The sequence below is a fragment of the Lingula anatina genome, chromosome 7 (genome assembly GCF_051362555.1).
Source record: "Lingula anatina isolate TDL-2025a chromosome 7, LinAna3.0, whole genome shotgun sequence".
NCBI lineage: Eukaryota > Metazoa > Brachiopoda > Lingulata > Lingulida > Lingulidae > Lingula > Lingula anatina.
Genome location: NC_141773.1, coordinates 18,474,895 through 18,491,478, shown reverse-complemented (window position 1 = coordinate 18,491,478; position 16,584 = coordinate 18,474,895). Strand labels below are relative to the sequence as shown.

At 38.1% G+C, this 16,584-nt stretch overlaps 2 protein-coding genes across 2 annotated transcripts; both read left to right on the top strand.

Moving 5' to 3' along the window:
- The first annotated feature begins 678 nt into the window (after positions 1–678).
- On the top strand, positions 679–3,413 carry LOC147760833 (uncharacterized). The gene is made up of 4 exons (XM_087018630.1): positions 679–1,219; positions 1,482–1,642; positions 2,089–2,116; positions 2,434–3,413. The coding sequence occupies exons 1-4, from the start codon at positions 1,143–1,145 to the stop codon at positions 2,996–2,998; spliced, it is 831 nt and encodes a 276-aa protein (XP_086874756.1). The 5' UTR covers positions 679–1,142; the 3' UTR covers positions 2,999–3,413.
- Positions 3,414–4,745: 1,332 nt separating this feature from the next.
- Positions 4,746–15,244, top strand: LOC147760832 (neurexin-4-like). Its single transcript, XM_087018555.1, has 4 exons — positions 4,746–4,957; positions 5,358–5,801; positions 6,655–6,783; positions 14,402–15,244. The coding sequence occupies exons 1-4, from the start codon at positions 4,891–4,893 to the stop codon at positions 14,431–14,433; spliced, it is 672 nt and encodes a 223-aa protein (XP_086874681.1). The 5' UTR covers positions 4,746–4,890; the 3' UTR covers positions 14,434–15,244.
- Positions 15,245–16,584: the final 1,340 nt, after the last annotated feature.

Here is a 16,584-nt window from a genome sequence, read left to right as displayed (position 1 = left end):
CATGCGTTCTCCATTATTTCCAAATCGATGTGTATTGAGTTAAAAACCTTCTTGAGCTCCTGTACTTTTCAATTATAAAATACTCTTCTAAAAAAGTATTGGGTATGCATTATGTCAACTTAGTAAACGGGTAACACTGGGACTTCTTAAGTGTAAAAATATTTAACCATCATTTTGGTTTACTTTATAATAATAATAATAATAATAATAATAATAATAATAATAATAATAATAACAATATTAATAAAATTATATGGTGCAATCCATTAAAACCTCAATGGGCCATACAAATTAAAAAATATATATGTACCACATCACGCGCTAGCTGATACCGTACATGAATGAAATGTGACAGTCACTAGGGTCCACGCTCCTTATCATGATGACCAGTGGCTACCTCCTGAAATCATGACAACACATGGGGATTTTCGCACGGACCACTCAGTCAGTTTAAGCTGTGGTCAGCTACCACTGCGGACAAGAACAGTTGGCATCTCACAATGGCCAGGACTATCTTGGCAGGAGCAATCATCTCTCTGCTAATACTCGTGTATGCATCGCTGGATTTAGCCGCAAAAAGCAGTACGTATATTGTTGCGAATAATCATCGAATTTGTAATAACTGACTGGTCACTTACGTAAACGCTGGTCGTCTATGAATATAAATTACGGAGACTATTGCAGCTACGTTACATAAGGGTCCAAAGTTCTTCGTACCTTTAAAAATGATCATTGACTGATTGATTGGCGTATTGATTGCAGTCCCCAGAACATGTGAAGACGTGTTAGATCTGACATCAACTGGAAATTCAACCACATCTCTCACAGGTGAACACACGATCGATCCCGACGGTCCAGGTGGGGTGAATCCGTTCAAAGTCACCTGTGCGCAGAGAAGTGATTTACCTGGCCACGTTGTCACGTTAGTAACTCATCAAGGCGGGCCAACCCCGCAACCACAGCGTTTCCAAGGACCTGGCGCACGAACCCGCCTTGCTGCATTTGACTATAGTCCAACGCCAGAACAAATTGAAAGCCTCATTAAAGTATCTGACAATTGTCGTCAATTTGTTCAACTTCAATGCGTAAAGGCGAAGAATTTTGAAAATAAGTCATGGTGGGTTTCACGACAAGGATGGGCCATGAGGAATTGGGGAGGAGCTCCTACCGACAGTTCTCGGTGTGCTTGCTCGCTTCAAGGCCGGTGTGACAACTCAAGGTATCGTGAAAACACCGCAGTGCAATTATAGCTCTTATATTAACAACATGCATTTTCTTATGGTTGACCGATATTTATGTGAGGTTTTATCTGTTTGTTTCCCATCAAAGTTACAAGTCAAAGTTCTTGCTTAACAGATTTTTTAAGTCTTTCAGAAATCTATTTTGTTTTCAACAGCCTTCTTTGTGGTTGCACCAATTTTTTATCAGCACAGTCACGATGGCCATTATTAAAATTAAGCACGTGCCAATACTTGTTTTAGTTACAACTGCAACTGTGGCGGAATAAATGATGACAACTGGCATAACGACCAGGGCTATTTGGACGACAAACGCTACCTGCCCGTAAAACTGGTACACATCCAGAATGTAGATCAAACAGGCGCAGCTGTGTCGTTGACAGTCAAGGCGATGGAATGTTACGGTGATAAGAAAATTTTGGGTATCTTCAACGGTCAAGAAGTAAATGAAATATCCCATGAAGTAAACTGACTAGCAGGGAGAGGGAGAGAGAGAGAGAGAGAGAGAGATGGGGGGTGTCGACATATTGACAAATTATATTTTGGCCAACATTTAGGTTGGTTTCTAAACTTGTATCTTTATACTGTGTAATTCTCAGCCATTTGATAAGAACCTGAAACAGTTGTTTGATGCTTTCATCAGGGGAAAAAAGAGACGAACTTCTCAGAAAATAGTGTTGACATGACGTCATTGACAACAAGTTGCCATCCACACTTTGAAGTTAAATCCCTACGACCCGTAATATAAAAACAGCTCCTGGAATGCCGTTTTCTTCGGGTATAATGAATTTCCAGGAATAGTATTCAAGTTTTCAATGATTTCAATATTTAAATGTTTCTTGTGTTTTAGGGGATGCGAAGGTAAAGAATGCAGGTCGGTAAGTGTGTTTTGGTAAGTTGGTGTGGTTGTTAGATAAACCAGGGAATTCCTTGGATTAACGTAATTTTGTGAACCTCTAGTGCACTTTGTTGAGATCCAATGATCTTGTTTTACATGGATTACGATGACATTATATATACTCGTGTGTGTGTCATAAATAATGTCCGTGCATGTGTGTTTACATGTATATGTGTGCACGCGCGCACTTGTGTGTGTATGCAAGAGAGAGAGAGAGACGGAGACCTTACGTTTTATTCTTTATAGACGTAAAAATACATAAATTATTTCTTTTCCACATCTTCATTTTATTGGCAGGTGCCAATGCAGACTGCATGCTGAAGATAAGACCCCAGCCAGACCCGGACCATTACTACTTCATCTCCCAGATCTCATCTACGGACAGGGGCACAACGAGGTATGGCTGGAAGAAGGAAACCAGACCCAGAGGGTGACCGACTCGTATCCACAGTTTTTCATTACTAGGAGGACCGTACCACCTACCAATACCAACCCCAATTGGCACCCCGATTGCGTCACTATGTCACAGAGGTGCAAGTCAGACTGTGGACGCTTGGCAAGATTAAAACTGGCATCCACGCCCTTGTCCACCAAAATACCCATTGGGGGAGTTCTGAAACCCCTTGGTCAAGTCATGTGTGAGAACGCAAGAGGAACGTTCCCTTCCCCAGGACGTCGCATACTGGCCTTTGCCAACATGGCATCGGCCTGCAATTTTGGCTTGGACTTTTCTCATGTTAATGTTAGTAACGTAACGCTATGTTGCACCACGTATTCGTTTGTCTACGATCAGCAAGTGGCAATCTACAATGATCATTGCAGTAGCAGGTTAGGTATTAGCGAGCTGTTTCTTGGACCTTAAAAGAATGCGAGGCATACCGCAGCATATGCTGATGTTTGGTGATCCATACCATTAATGCCAATTTATAATGTGATGTGTAGATCGCATTAAATATAAATCGAAGCCATGTTCTGTGAGCACACATCTTGCTGTTTATTTGTAACTTCATATTTCACCCAAATCATGGGTGAAGCTATAGAAGGTCTATTTTACTTTATTTTAATTCTGTTATGTAACTAACTTATTTCTTTGTTCGTCTTTGAACTCAGTCTCCGTTTTCAAATCGGTTCATAAATGGCCAAATAGAATAATCGATATGCAGTCTGACAACATTAAAGGGATATGGACCTTCGCTTTGGCTAAAAAATGAATTTTTCTGGAGTAAACAACAGTTGTCCCATACTTACCAATGGTTAATGAATCCATTTTTACATTCAAAATTAATCCCTGGTTTTTTTCTAAAAAGTTTTTTTTTTTTTTTTTGTTATAATCTCTTAAGATATTATAACAGAGTATAGCCATCAATGGAGGTCACATAGTCTAAAGACAAGCTCAGATATAAAAATAATAGTTATAACTGCCGTATTTGTGGTACAACAGAATATATATTATATTTCTATGAGTTGTTCACAATGTTTTTATTGTGAAATATAGATCTCATACGAAGAGTTATTATCCCTTTAAGTGCAAATATCAAGACACTCGGTCATTGCTCCAAACGAACACTCCGGTTTCTTTTCGTAATGATACCTTAATTAATTGAATACGCTATGCAAGCACCGGTGTTCTTTATGATCGGTGAGGGAAACGTTATAAACAACCACGCAGACGTAGTACAGTGTGTATGTATATACGCCATCCGGTTAGAGGCATTGAATTTAATGTATAATGAAATGGGGAGGGGGGTTAATAATATTCGCGGCACAGTGGAGTAAAAAGGGGGTCAGGTATTGTGACGCTGCACCCCTTCCCCACAAAAAAATTGAAATTGAAACTTCCAAGCAGAAATTCACGGGTTACTCAAAGGTCAACTGTAAAGCCTCATTTTAGATATTTGATAAATGAGATTATAATTTATCAAAATCCTTTGTATTCATTTCTGAATCGCCACCATAAGTGTAAATAGTGTTAAATCTTAGAAAACTGTGATGTTGGCCATGCGTTTCAAGGAGACATTAAATACCGGCATTCACCGCCTCACAATTAATAACCTCGTGTCTTAACGAAATATGATATTGTCAGATAAAGCGTTACCTAAAACAGAGTCAAATGTACTAGTAGTAGATTTATATCTGTCACGACAAAGATCATCTGTCGAATAACAAGAGCCAGGAAGTATTGCGTCGTTTCTTTATTTATAGTTACGATGGCTCGTAAAGCTTCGTATTTTTTGTAACATTTTCGTTTTCCAGGTACCTGAAAATGCAAAGGCATTCTTTAAATCAGAAAATAATTGCAATATTTTATTACATTTTTTTGCCACTATCAAGTTATTTTCTTAGCAAAGACATAGAAGAACAAAGAGCACATACCCAGAGATTTAGATCGATCCAACTAGATCGACCTAACTCCCTGAGGGTTCAAGCTAAATTGCTGTCAGCAGACCGCGCACTGAAGTTAATTACCCCCTTACAGCTTTTAGTAGGTGGGACAAAGGTAGATGCATTATTGAATAATTTAATGCGAAAAAAACTTATTTTCGGTTTCTGGATGAAAACAAACCCTTACAATACCCTTAAAGCAAGTTCAATGTCAAATGTGATCGATATGGGCCATGGTACAGTACTTCTCAGAGTGAGGCTTTGTGATATCCTATATGCGTATATCTGGTCGCACCGCATCTTTGTCATTCTCTTTGTCGTTAACGAGACAGGAGTGTGAATTCTTCTAGATATTTTTGCAGTAAAATCCATATGGCCATTCTGAATATTTTGCTCGCGATTTTTCTTCCTCTTGCGATGCAAGTGACTGCTGTGAGACGTATGTATACATTTTAAATGTTTATTTTCATAGTTTTAACTATTTATAATTATTAAAATAACCAATTGCACGATGCTAATACAGCAATGGATAATGATTTAGATAGTTGTTGATTCCGATTCACTTAAAGCATACGAAATGTTTGATAATGGTCTATCAATACCTGCTTTGGTTTCGTTTCAACTCTGCCTTCCTGAGACTGCTAGTAGCTTTTCGCTTCATCTTAGTGAAGTTTTTATTCATAGTACAGGGGCGGTGACATATTTTGTTTTTCTGACTTTTTGAAAATTCATTATAACTATATCGGTGTAAATTCAATTTTTTTTAATTCAACTTGATCCTTAGTGATTCATTCTTATTTTACTACTATTATTATTATATTTATATATTTCTTCTTTAGTCCCAAAATCATGCGAGGAAGTCTTGATGCACTTTGCGGGGGCAAAGTTTATGCAAGGTGAATACACCATAGACCCTGACGGTGCAGGGGGAGTAGACCCTTTCCAGGTCACCTGTACGACTAGAGACGACTTACCTGGCCACGGTGTCACCTTAGTGACTCACCAAGGTGGTATAACACCAGAACCAATGCGTTATAAAGGACCAGGCTCCTTTACTCGACAAGTTAGCTTTACTTATAAACCTACCACAGCGCAACTTGATAGTCTCACAAAAATATCCAGCAAATGTCGACAGTTCGTTCAACTCATAGCGTATGAAGCCGCAAACTTTGGCTCTGGTACGTGGTGGGTGTCTCGACAAGGTATAGGTATGAGAAACTGGGGAGGTGCCCCCACAAACAGCGGCAAATGCGCCTGCGCGGTACAAGGCCGTTGCGATCTTGGTAGGTAAGGAACTTTTTACTGACACTTTACCATGCAAATTTGATTACGCTTTATCAGTACATTATTTTAATGCAATTCCAAGTTTTAAGGGAGTTTCAAATACCAGTAAAAGATCTCTCTCATGTCACTCCCTACCCAGGTTCTTTGTAAAATATTGCTCGCCACTGAGGCATGGGAGAGGGAATATAACCACAACCTCACATCTTCAGTTCCAAATCTAAAGTGTGTTTGTTATGTGCAAAATGCAGACTTTATACACATGTTATCTACAGGGGATCTATATGCCTGCCACAGTGGCAGCAATAGTTAGGGCCTAATTGATGAGGGTTTCTACTTAACATATTCTAGACATGCATTTGTCTCAGGCATAGGCCTACCTAAATGTATGATAAATATTCATGCAAGACTGAAGCAAAATGAATGATAATATACTGACTGATTATAATAACACGATATGTAAATGAGTGACTTTTCCACACGCCTTCCATGGACCTTAAAATCTTTATCACCGTCGGTTTCAGGACAGACTGTTTTTTCCAAAGGACAGCTGGTTATTTTGATTTGAAACTGAGTTATAATAGAGTAGGCCTATAACATACGCACTTTATACTTTCAGATAATTTAGGACTGTCCATAAAATGTGCTTTAATATCTTTTCACCTTCAGATGACACAGGATTCAAAAGTACAAAATGTAGGCCTACACGTTCAAAATGAGCAAATACAGTATCTCTCTCTCTCAATACATGAACATTTTAAAATTATTCACTCCATTAAACTTGCTTATGCTTAAAGACTTATTATTTATTCCATTGCTGTGGTGGACGGTGTAACTGCTTCATAAATAAAAAAGTGTGGAGAATGGACGCGGGATATCTTGACGATAAGCGCTATCTACCGGTGAAGCGGGTACCAGTTCATGACGTAGATCACAGTCATGAAGAGGTATACTTAACGGTGAAGCCAATGGAATGTTACGGAGGTATCATATGTTCTCAATTTATCTTCAACCTTTATGCATATCGTTAAGTTCTTACTATGCTGAGTGGGTATATTTTTGTGAGGTTGAAATGAATATTCGTGTTTAATTTTGGATACTTTGCGGTAGGTGTTAGGCACGCTCGGCTGTCACCTTGATTGGATAGTAAACGATTGTCGTAAAATCGCTAAATGATATTAAAACCGGGTGCATAAACTTGAAAACCACCTACAACAACCTTGGACTACCACATTAATCCAATACAATGCAAACATAAACTATAACAAGTGGTTAATGTAATGTCTTGACTAGTGGCGACACTAGCGGCAGGAGCTCTTCAGGAAATAAAGTATATAATGGCAGCCACATGGTCTTGTTGAGTGAAAGATAGTAATGATAGTCACTAATCTATAACCCACGCAGAGTGCAAACAAGCACAAGACATAACATGGTGTCAGAAGCGGTCTCAAGACAAAAGTAAAAGCTGCAGTAATAGAGACATGATGGCGACTGGATTTTCACCTCCAAAGTTCAGGGCACGTGATGCCGCCGCGCAAAATGTCGCGTGGAAAGAATATAAGGAGGAACTGAAAATTTATCTCCTTGCTGCTGGGTTGGAAGACGCAGAGGACAAACGAAAGGTAGCAATTTTAATATACGGCCTAGATAACAAACACAAAAAGGTGTTTGAGACATTTACCTTCGACAATGAAGAAGATAAAGACGACTTTCAAATCGTATTAGAAAAGTTTGACAAGCATTTTGAACCGCAAAAACTGGTAAAGTTATATATGAAAAAATTTGACACATGCTATCAGAATGAAGGAGAGAGTCTGTCAGATTACGTATCAAGACTGAGAGAAATTGCTAAGTACTGTGAATATGGAGAAACAATAGAAAACCAGTTGTGCAAGCAGATATCTGTGGGAGTGAAATCTAAAGAATTAAGAGATAAATTGTGGAATGAAGATTTAACATTAGAGCAAATAATGACAAAAGGACATCTCCACGAACAAAAGATAGAATCCAAAACTATATTAGAACAAAGAGAGACCAGTACAACAGTCCATGTAGTCAAGGGTGCCAGTGGTAGGAAACCCCAGTTCCGCAGAGAAACCAGGCAATATAGAGGTCCATCACAGCAACCACAGCGACCCAGAGGACAACCCCAACGAGGAAGATTTAACCCATGTCCAAGGACACGATGCACACGCTGCGCAGGAATACATTTCCGTGACACTATTTGTCCAGCTATGGGTAAAACTTGTTTAAAATGTGGAAAGCAGAACCACTTTGCAAAATGTTGCTTGACTAAAGAAAGAAACTATAACAGTTACAAGTCAAATGTATATTATGAGTCTGATAGTATTGTAGATGATATGGAAAATGTCCATGTTTGGACAAACAGAGTAAATGGTGTGAGTGCGCAGAAAAGTTGGACAAAAGAAATTTATGTGAAGGGTCATGGTTTAATTGATTTCAAATTAGACACGGGAGCTGAAACATCAGTAATGTCAGAAGAAACATTTAACACTTTAAGAAATGTAGCACTGTTGAAAAGTGATATGTTGATCTATGGTTTAGGCAGAAACCCATTAAAGCCAGTAGGAAAGGTTTTGTTAGATTGTGTTACTGATGGCAAAGATTACACAATAGAGTGTCAAGTGTTGAAAGGAGTACCTAATTTGCTGTGTTTAGCAGATTGTGACAAAATGAATCTAGTAAAAAGGGTCAAGATAGCTAGTAAAGTGCCAGATAATGTTGAAAAGTGTCAACATGAAAGTGTAAAAGAGATTATTAAAGAGTACTCAGAAAGTGTATTTTCAGGCATAGGTAAGGTACCTGGCTTGGTGACACTGAAGGTTAACCCTGATGGTACCCCTATTGCCCAACCCCCAAGACCTGTTCCAGCAGCCCTTAGAGACAAGGTCATAGCCAAACTGAGTGAGCTGGAAGACTTAGACATTATAGAAAAGGTACCAGCAGGAACTCCTACTCCCTGGTGCAGTGCTTTACATGTGATACCCAAGAAAGATTCAGATGACGTGAGAATAACGATTGATCCACGAGACCTCAACAAAGCATTGCAACGTGAATATTACCCTACCAATACAGTTGAGTCAGTGGCACAGAGAATGAAAGGAGTTAAGTACATGACAGTTTTAGATGCCAATCAGGGATATTTTCAACTAGAATTAGATGATAAATCCAAGAACTACACGGCATTTGTTACACCATTTGGCAGATATAGATACAAGAGACTACCTATGGGAATTACGTCAGCACCAGAGTTGTTTATGAGAGCATTTGGAGATATTTTTGGAGACATAGAAGGTCTTGAAATGATTATGGACGATTTCCTGATCATAGGCAGTACATTAGAAGAACACAATAAAACATTGAAACAAGTGCTGCAGAGGGCAAAAGAAAATCACATTACATTCAACATTAAGAAAGTACAGTTGTGTAAAGAAGAAGTCAAGTACAGCGGGCAGAAATTTACCAAGGATGGACAAGAGATAGATCCAGACAGGATTAGAGCTATCTTAGGCATGCCAGAGCCAGCGTCGGTTGAAAATGTGCGTACATTCCTCGGGATGGTGAATTATGTATGCAAGCATGTTAAAAATTTATCAAGCTTAACAGAACCACTGAGAGCCATCATAAAACAAGCAAATCAAAAGGGATTCAAGTTCCATTTTGATAGTATACACAGAGAAGCATTTGAGAAGGTGAAAGAAGAAATAACAAGAGCGCCGATACTGAGATATTACAGTAGGGATGAACCTGTCGTAATATCGTGTGATGCATCACAGTCAGGACTAGGAGGCGTGATTTTCCAAGGAGGTCAGCCAGTACACTATGCATCGAGAGCGTTGACAGAACCTGAATGCGCGTATGCCCAGATCGAAAAAGAACTATTGGCGATTGTGTTTGCATTAAAGAAATTCCATACGTATATCTATGGTCGGAGTGACATTACAGTAGAGACAGATCATCAGCCGCTGATAAGAATCTTAGAGAAACCCTTACATCAAGTTCCATTGAGACTACAGAAAATGAGAATGAGGATTCAAGGGTATGATTTTAAGCTTGTATACAAGAAGAGCAGTGAGATTCCAGTAGCAGATGCATTGAGCAGAGCATTCATCAGAAATAATGAAGCTACAGTACACATATTTGAAGTTTTCCAAGAGGAAATGCCCAGTGTGGCTCAGTTAAGTCCACCCAGAGTGAGACAGATAAAAGAGGAAACTTTGAAAGATGAAACATTACAAGAAGTGATAAAATTAGTCACAAGTCCAGAAGGATGGCCAGAGAAAAAAGCTCAAGTTCCCAGTGTAGTACAACCTTATTTTGACTCACAGGAAGAACTCAATGTGATTGATGGAATATTATACAAGGGCCTGAGAGTAGTTGTACCTACATTGATGAGAAAGGACGCACTAAAGATGATACATCAGGCACATCAAGGAATGGTGAAATCTAAGCAGCTAGCAAGAGATTTACTTTATTGGCCTGGAATTAACAAGCAAATAGAAGACACAGTATCAAAGTGTTGTGCATGTCAAGAAAATAGACGCAAACAACAGAAAGAACCATTAATTCCCACTCCTATTCCAAGTAGAGCAATGGAACATGTTGCAGTAGATTTCTTTAAGTGTTTAGGAAGTGATTGGTATATTATGGTTGATTATTATTCAGATTACTTTGAAATAGAAAAGATGGAAAATGGTACACACGCAGAAGTTGTAGTAAAACAGACAAAGAAATGGTTTAGTGTACATGGGATTCCAGAGCAGGTAACAAGTGATAACGGTCCTCCATTTAACAGCAGTGAATGGAAACATTTTGCAGAATCTTACAATTTTGTACACAAGACTTCATCACCAGAACATCCGCAGGCAAATGGGATGGTAGAAAAATATGTAGGGATTGCGAAGAAGATGTTAATTAAATGCAATGAGACTAAAAGTGATCCATATTTAGCTTTACTTAACATCAGAAATACCCCCAGAGATGAGAACACAGGCTCACCTGTTCAGAGGTTGTTTAGCAGAAGAACAAGGACAATTATACCAACATCAGTTGAAAAGTTAAAACCACAGGTAAAACAACAAGAAAAAGTACAAAAGCAATTACATGAAGATAGGCATGTTAGAAATAGAAAGTATTATGATAGGAATGCAAAAGAGTTAAAACCCATACAGAGAGATTCCACTGTAAGAGTTAGAAAGAATGGGAAGTGGCAACCAGCTTTATTATTACCCCAACATCAGAAAAACCCAAGGTCATATAACATACAAATGCCTAGTGGCAGAATTACAAGAAGAAACAGAAAAGACCTGTTGAAAACTAAAGAAATTGACATTTACAGACATCCTATTCGTGATGATCATGATGACATTACAGGCACAACAGAAAGACGAACAAAAGGAGTACAGAGCAGTCAGAGAATAGCACAGAATGGAGAAAAATTTACCATTAAACCTCTGACCCCTGTCCCAAAACCTGTAAATCAACCTGTGCAATTAGTCCCTGCACAGAAACCATCAGTTATCACACGGTCAGGTAGAATTTCGAAAGCACCTAACAAGTTAGCAGATTTTGTTAAGTGAATATATGGTTTAAGTAGTGCTATAGAATAGTGCTATTGTGTTTTACTGTATGAGCAAGTTAAGCTTTACTTACTTGTATGATTTTTTTGTAAAGCATTATGATCAAATTTATTCTAGTAGTCGTAATATATAGTAACTACTAGTAATAGGTTTGATGTTAATTTTGATTACAGAAGAATATTAAAACTTTACAAGTTAAAGTTTAGGGTTTAAATAATGTAAATAAAGTTTAAAAGGTATCTAGTGTTATAAGGCAGTATTAGTTAAAAGTTTGTTAATGTTTAGTTAAGTTAAATACAAAACTACTGTAAGTTTCTTAACATGTGTCAAACAAGTTGATTGTACATGTAGTAGCAACAATAATTTAGTTTAAAGTGTTTTATTGAATTTCATAAAGAATGAACACCAAGATGTAATATCAGACTTAAGGTGAAATGAAAAAAAAAAAAAAAAAAAAAAAAAAGTTGCTGTATAGGGTTAGAGAAAATAGGTGAAACTGTATAAGACTTACAGTAAAGACTGAGATAAGTGAGAAAGAAAACTACTTTACAAGTTAAAGTAATAGATTTAAGTGAATAAGAAAAGCTGCTTTACAAGTTAAAGTTGTGAGATACGAGTAAAGTTAAAGTGTATTAAATAATATGTCATTGTTTAATTACGTTGTGTAAGTTAAATTATTATTATTATTATTATTTTTTGTTTGTTTGGAAAGAAAAGAGGGTGTAATGTCTTGACTAGTGGCGACACTAGCGGCAGGAGCTCTTCAGGAAATAAAGTATATAATGGCAGCCACATGGTCTTGTTGAGTGAAAGATAGTAATGATAGTCACTAATCTATAACCCACGCAGAGTGCAAACAAGCACAAGACATAACAGTTAAAGCCTTCAAACCGAATGTCGTAAAGTCCCCATATACCTCCATAGAGACAATAAAATAGAATGAGCTTCTGAAACAAACCTGATCCAGTTCCAACAGAATAATCGAAATAAAATACTGCCGGGCATCGGAGCGGCCTAAAACTTGGCACGCTTACCGCTAATACTGCAGGCTACATCATCCCGTCGCTCGTTTGTAAATTCCGTGCATGGCATACGCACAATCAAACCGTAAAAAAACAAATTCTCGGGGTGTCGTTGGCCAGGTCCACTCTAACCTACCATTACGAAAAAGAAGCCATGCCATTGGACAATGCGACCTCTGCGGTTACGTCATTTCCTGAATTGGATTGTTGAGTGGACCTAGCCAACGACACCCCGAGAATTTGTTTTTTACGGTTTGATTGTGCGTATGCCATGCACGGAATTTACAAACGAGTGACGGGATGATGTAGCCTGCAGTATTAGCGGTAAGCTTACCAAGTTTTAGGCCGCTCCGATGCCCGGCAGTATTTTATTTCGATTATTCTGTTGGAACTGGATCAGGTTTGTTTCAGAAGCTCATTCTATTTTATTGTCTCTATGGAGGTATATGGGGACTTTACGACATTCGGTTTGAAGGCTTTAACTACTTGTTATAGTTTATGTTTGCATTGTATTGGATTAATGTGGCAGTCCAAGGTTGTTGTAGGTGGTTTTCAAGTTTATGCACCCGGTTTTAATATCATTTAGCGATTTTACGACAATCGTTTACTATCCAATCAAGGTGACAGCCGAGCGTGGTGTTAGGCCCCTACGGGCAGAAACCAAATAATTTCCCACTGACGACCATACTATTAATAAGAAATGCCTGCAAAACTAGTGGGTGAAACATTCCCCATCCCCATGGATAGCAGACACACTGACATAACTCCCATTGGCACAAAAATATACTGCCATCAGACAAAATTTCTTACCGGCATTACTTGAACATGTGCACCCCTCTGTTTGTAAACAAACCACTGCCCCCTCCACCAAAGGTCTCACGACTGCACGTCACCTGTGCCTGGTCCTGAAAACTGGCAGTGGTTTACACCCTAGCCTGCTAGTTGACACCACAATTAACCCCAGCAACACACAAGAAATGCCAGAAAAAAAGAAAAAAAACACTAATTTTCTCTCAGTGAACTACATTCGTTTAGTGCTTTCTGCCCTTACCCCCCCCCCCCCCCACACACACACACACACGCACCTACAGGTAGGCCTACGTAGTGCAGATCTTCGTGTTTCTCGATTTCAGTATAATGTGGTGGCTTAAGCAATGTCTCTGCGCATTATTCAAATATATTGAGTTGGAAATATACTAAAGAATTCTTTGAATTTTTTTACAATGAAGTTTCAAGCTTATTGGACAACGTTCACCCTTGCGATAGCTTCATATTATACTGACATATATATATATATATAGGCCTATATATATATATTTTTTTTTTCTCTTATGGGGGGCATATTCCTTTTCTTTTTCTTGAATAAACCTTGTTCAGAAATAAATAAGTTTCCATATTAATTTAATGGGCCTGAAATTTATTGAAAAAAAACACCGAAAAATTACATTGTAGTTCGTATAAAGCTTAACTCTTAAAGCTTAATATGTTTGAAAGCACAAACATTGTCCCAAAGTAATTTCATTTAATGTTAATTTAAAATTAGAAAAGCATTGTAATCCAACGACCTAAAATGCAGGTGGTGGGGGGGGGGGTGCAAAAGAATCTAGTTTGCCCCCATATCCAATGATTTGAAAATATATGAACTATTTCAAAGGTTGATTTTTTCTACAAATAGCAGCGTGCATTGTAAGTGCCATATGCGACATCTCTACCCTCTGAAAACCGCTAGTCTTCTATTCAAAATTATTGCATGGAAACTTGAATTCTTTTTACTATTTTAGAGACCCCTGATATCAGAGGATACAATATCCCTAAATCCTTTAAATCTGCATATGTCACCCATCTCCTATAGTATATCTTTCTGTGTTTGCACTAGTAGTATACCCATAGCATAGCCCAAATATTAAGCATTTTAATCAATCACTTAAACTGAATTAACTGTAACACAAGTTAATAATCATAATATTTCATTATTTGCAGCCACGTTTAACGGAAAGCAAAAAGAAAGGTAAATTAAAATTTATTTATTCATTAATACATTTAATATAAAACAACACGCTTACAGAGAGAGAGAGAGAGAGAGAGAGAGAGATTTCAAGTAAATTATGCTTTCCGGTACTTCCCATTTCACGTTTCCCATAGGTGCCAATGCAGTCTTCATGCAGAAGAGAAAAGTAAGACCACGGCCGGACCATTGCTTCTCCAGCTTCCCGACCTTATCTACGGACAAGGAAAGAATGACGTATGGATTGACGACGGCATCAGGACTAGAAGAGTCACCGATGTGTATGCTAATTTCTTCAGCACTAAAAAGCGGCGCCACGCATCCTCATCTACCAATGTCCATCCGGGTACTTCCTCCGAGTGCGCCCACGTGTTACAAAGATGCCCTGTGGATTGCGAACGCCTGGCAAAGTTTAATCTTGCATCCAAGTCCCTGGCTACAAAGATATCGGTGGGAGGAGTTCAGAAACCGCTGGGTCAAGTCATGTGCGAGAACGCTAAGGTGACCTTGCCTCCCCCTGGGCGTCGTATCGTGGCCTTTTATAAGACCGTACCAACATGCGGTTCCGGTCACAGTTCCACGCACGTCTTCTCTGATGACACGACCATTTGCTGCGCTGTGTTCCGGCTACCATACACCAATCAGGTGTACAACGTGTTCAATGAGAAATGCTCCCGTACGCTGGACCTCAACACGGTTTTGAGTGGCTAATTACCATGTTACCGTGGTTTCTGTCTGTTTGAGTTTGGCAAATGTGCCGGCCATCACCTGCACCACTGTTAAGTGATCAATACTTGAGTAAATGATCTTAAGAAAAATTATTTTGTTTTTGTTTTGTATAATTGGAACCTTATTCATAATATTACAATAATTTATCCCCTTTTGCAAAGGGCGAATGATATATGGGTAGAATAATATATGTGCATTCAAAACATTTTACTTAGAAGTTGTCATGATATCGTGAGCTCCGTGTATATAATGTGCCATTAGTAAAATAACGACTATTCCTGGTTACATTTGCAAACACCGATTTTAATATATTAAAACGATTGGTAGGACCCATCAAGAAAATAATAAATAATGGTGAATCTACACCCCACCTTACCCAATATACGAGACAAGATACACTAAGGCACATAACATCCTGTTTAGCTAGTGCACTTTTCAAACTGCACAATTGTTCAGAAGCTATTCCCTACGAAAGGGGGGGTGTACATTTATATATGCTTCTCTGGTAGCTATTGAAACTGTACCAGATTGTTTTGTGCTGATGTAGATAAAGCATTTATAAAGAATAATTGAATCGGGCATATGTCGTTAAATATAAATGCATTCAAAATACAACATCTTGACAATTTGACTTAAAATAATTCATCAGGTAAAGGTACACTCCATGGGTTTAAAAAACCCCAAAATACTTATTTTCGCCATCCACAGCTTCTTATAAAACCTTGCATACACCTTAAAAACAATAACCCATTAAATATTTTTTCTGATGTGGATATTTCCATCGAAGCCTAGAAAGATGGTAGCTGGTTATAATGACTGGCCAGTCATTTACAACTAACTCAACCTTTATTAATTTAATAAAATGTCGAATCCAAGTACAGAATGGGAAAATGAATGATGCGTGAGAAATTTGCTTATTTCCCAGGGAAGATCCATTTTAGTGTGTAAACCCATGGAGTTGCCCTTTAATTTCTCGCATTCGGGAGGGGGGGGCAAGGAGCGTAAAGGAGCGGTAAGGGACATGTATTGAAGCGAGAAAATCAACCTCTCTCTCCATACAACCGGTTATACCAAGAGAAAATAAATCAATAATGAAACGCTACATCTGCAGATAAGGACTGAAATAACAGAAGCTTCTTATTTCAACTGATTTGTTTCTATTTATAAAATCCATTCGCAGGATTATATTTACATTTTTCCTGGCAAACATGATACTTTATGTATTTATCTATAATTGATCAGAGTGGTTCTTTCTTAGAAAAATCCAAGGCATGGAGTAAACTAATGCGATTATGTCCAAATTATGTTTTATTTTATTCAAATATATTTATATAGGTCGATAATTCGTTTTGAACGTCCTATATATCAATATTGCATTTTATATGTGGCAAGTTTTCGTGCAAAGTTTTTTTTTTTTTTAATTTTAAAA

What these genes read in the sequence shown, in the direction of transcription:
- LOC147760832 (XM_087018555.1), top strand. Translation starts at nt 4,891, where the DNA reads ATGGCCATTCTGAATATTTTGCTCGCGATTTTTCTTCCTCTTGCGATG. An exon ending in GCAAGTGACTGCTGTGAGAC is followed by an intron (nt 4,958 to 5,357) that starts GTATGTATACAT and finishes TTTCTTCTTTAG; the next exon opens with TCCCAAAATCATGCGAGGAA. An exon ending in GCCAATGGAATGTTACGGAG is followed by an intron (nt 6,784 to 14,401) that starts GTATCATATGTT and finishes CATTATTTGCAG; the next exon opens with CCACGTTTAACGGAAAGCAA.
- LOC147760833 (XM_087018630.1), top strand. Translation starts at nt 1,143, where the DNA reads ATGAGGAATTGGGGAGGAGCTCCTACCGACAGTTCTCGGTGTGCTTGC. An exon ending in CAAGGCGATGGAATGTTACG is followed by an intron (nt 1,643 to 2,088) that starts GTGATAAGAAAA and finishes CTTGTGTTTTAG; the next exon opens with GGGATGCGAAGGTAAAGAAT. An exon ending in AAGGTAAAGAATGCAGGTCG is followed by an intron (nt 2,117 to 2,433) that starts GTAAGTGTGTTT and finishes TTTTATTGGCAG; the next exon opens with GTGCCAATGCAGACTGCATG.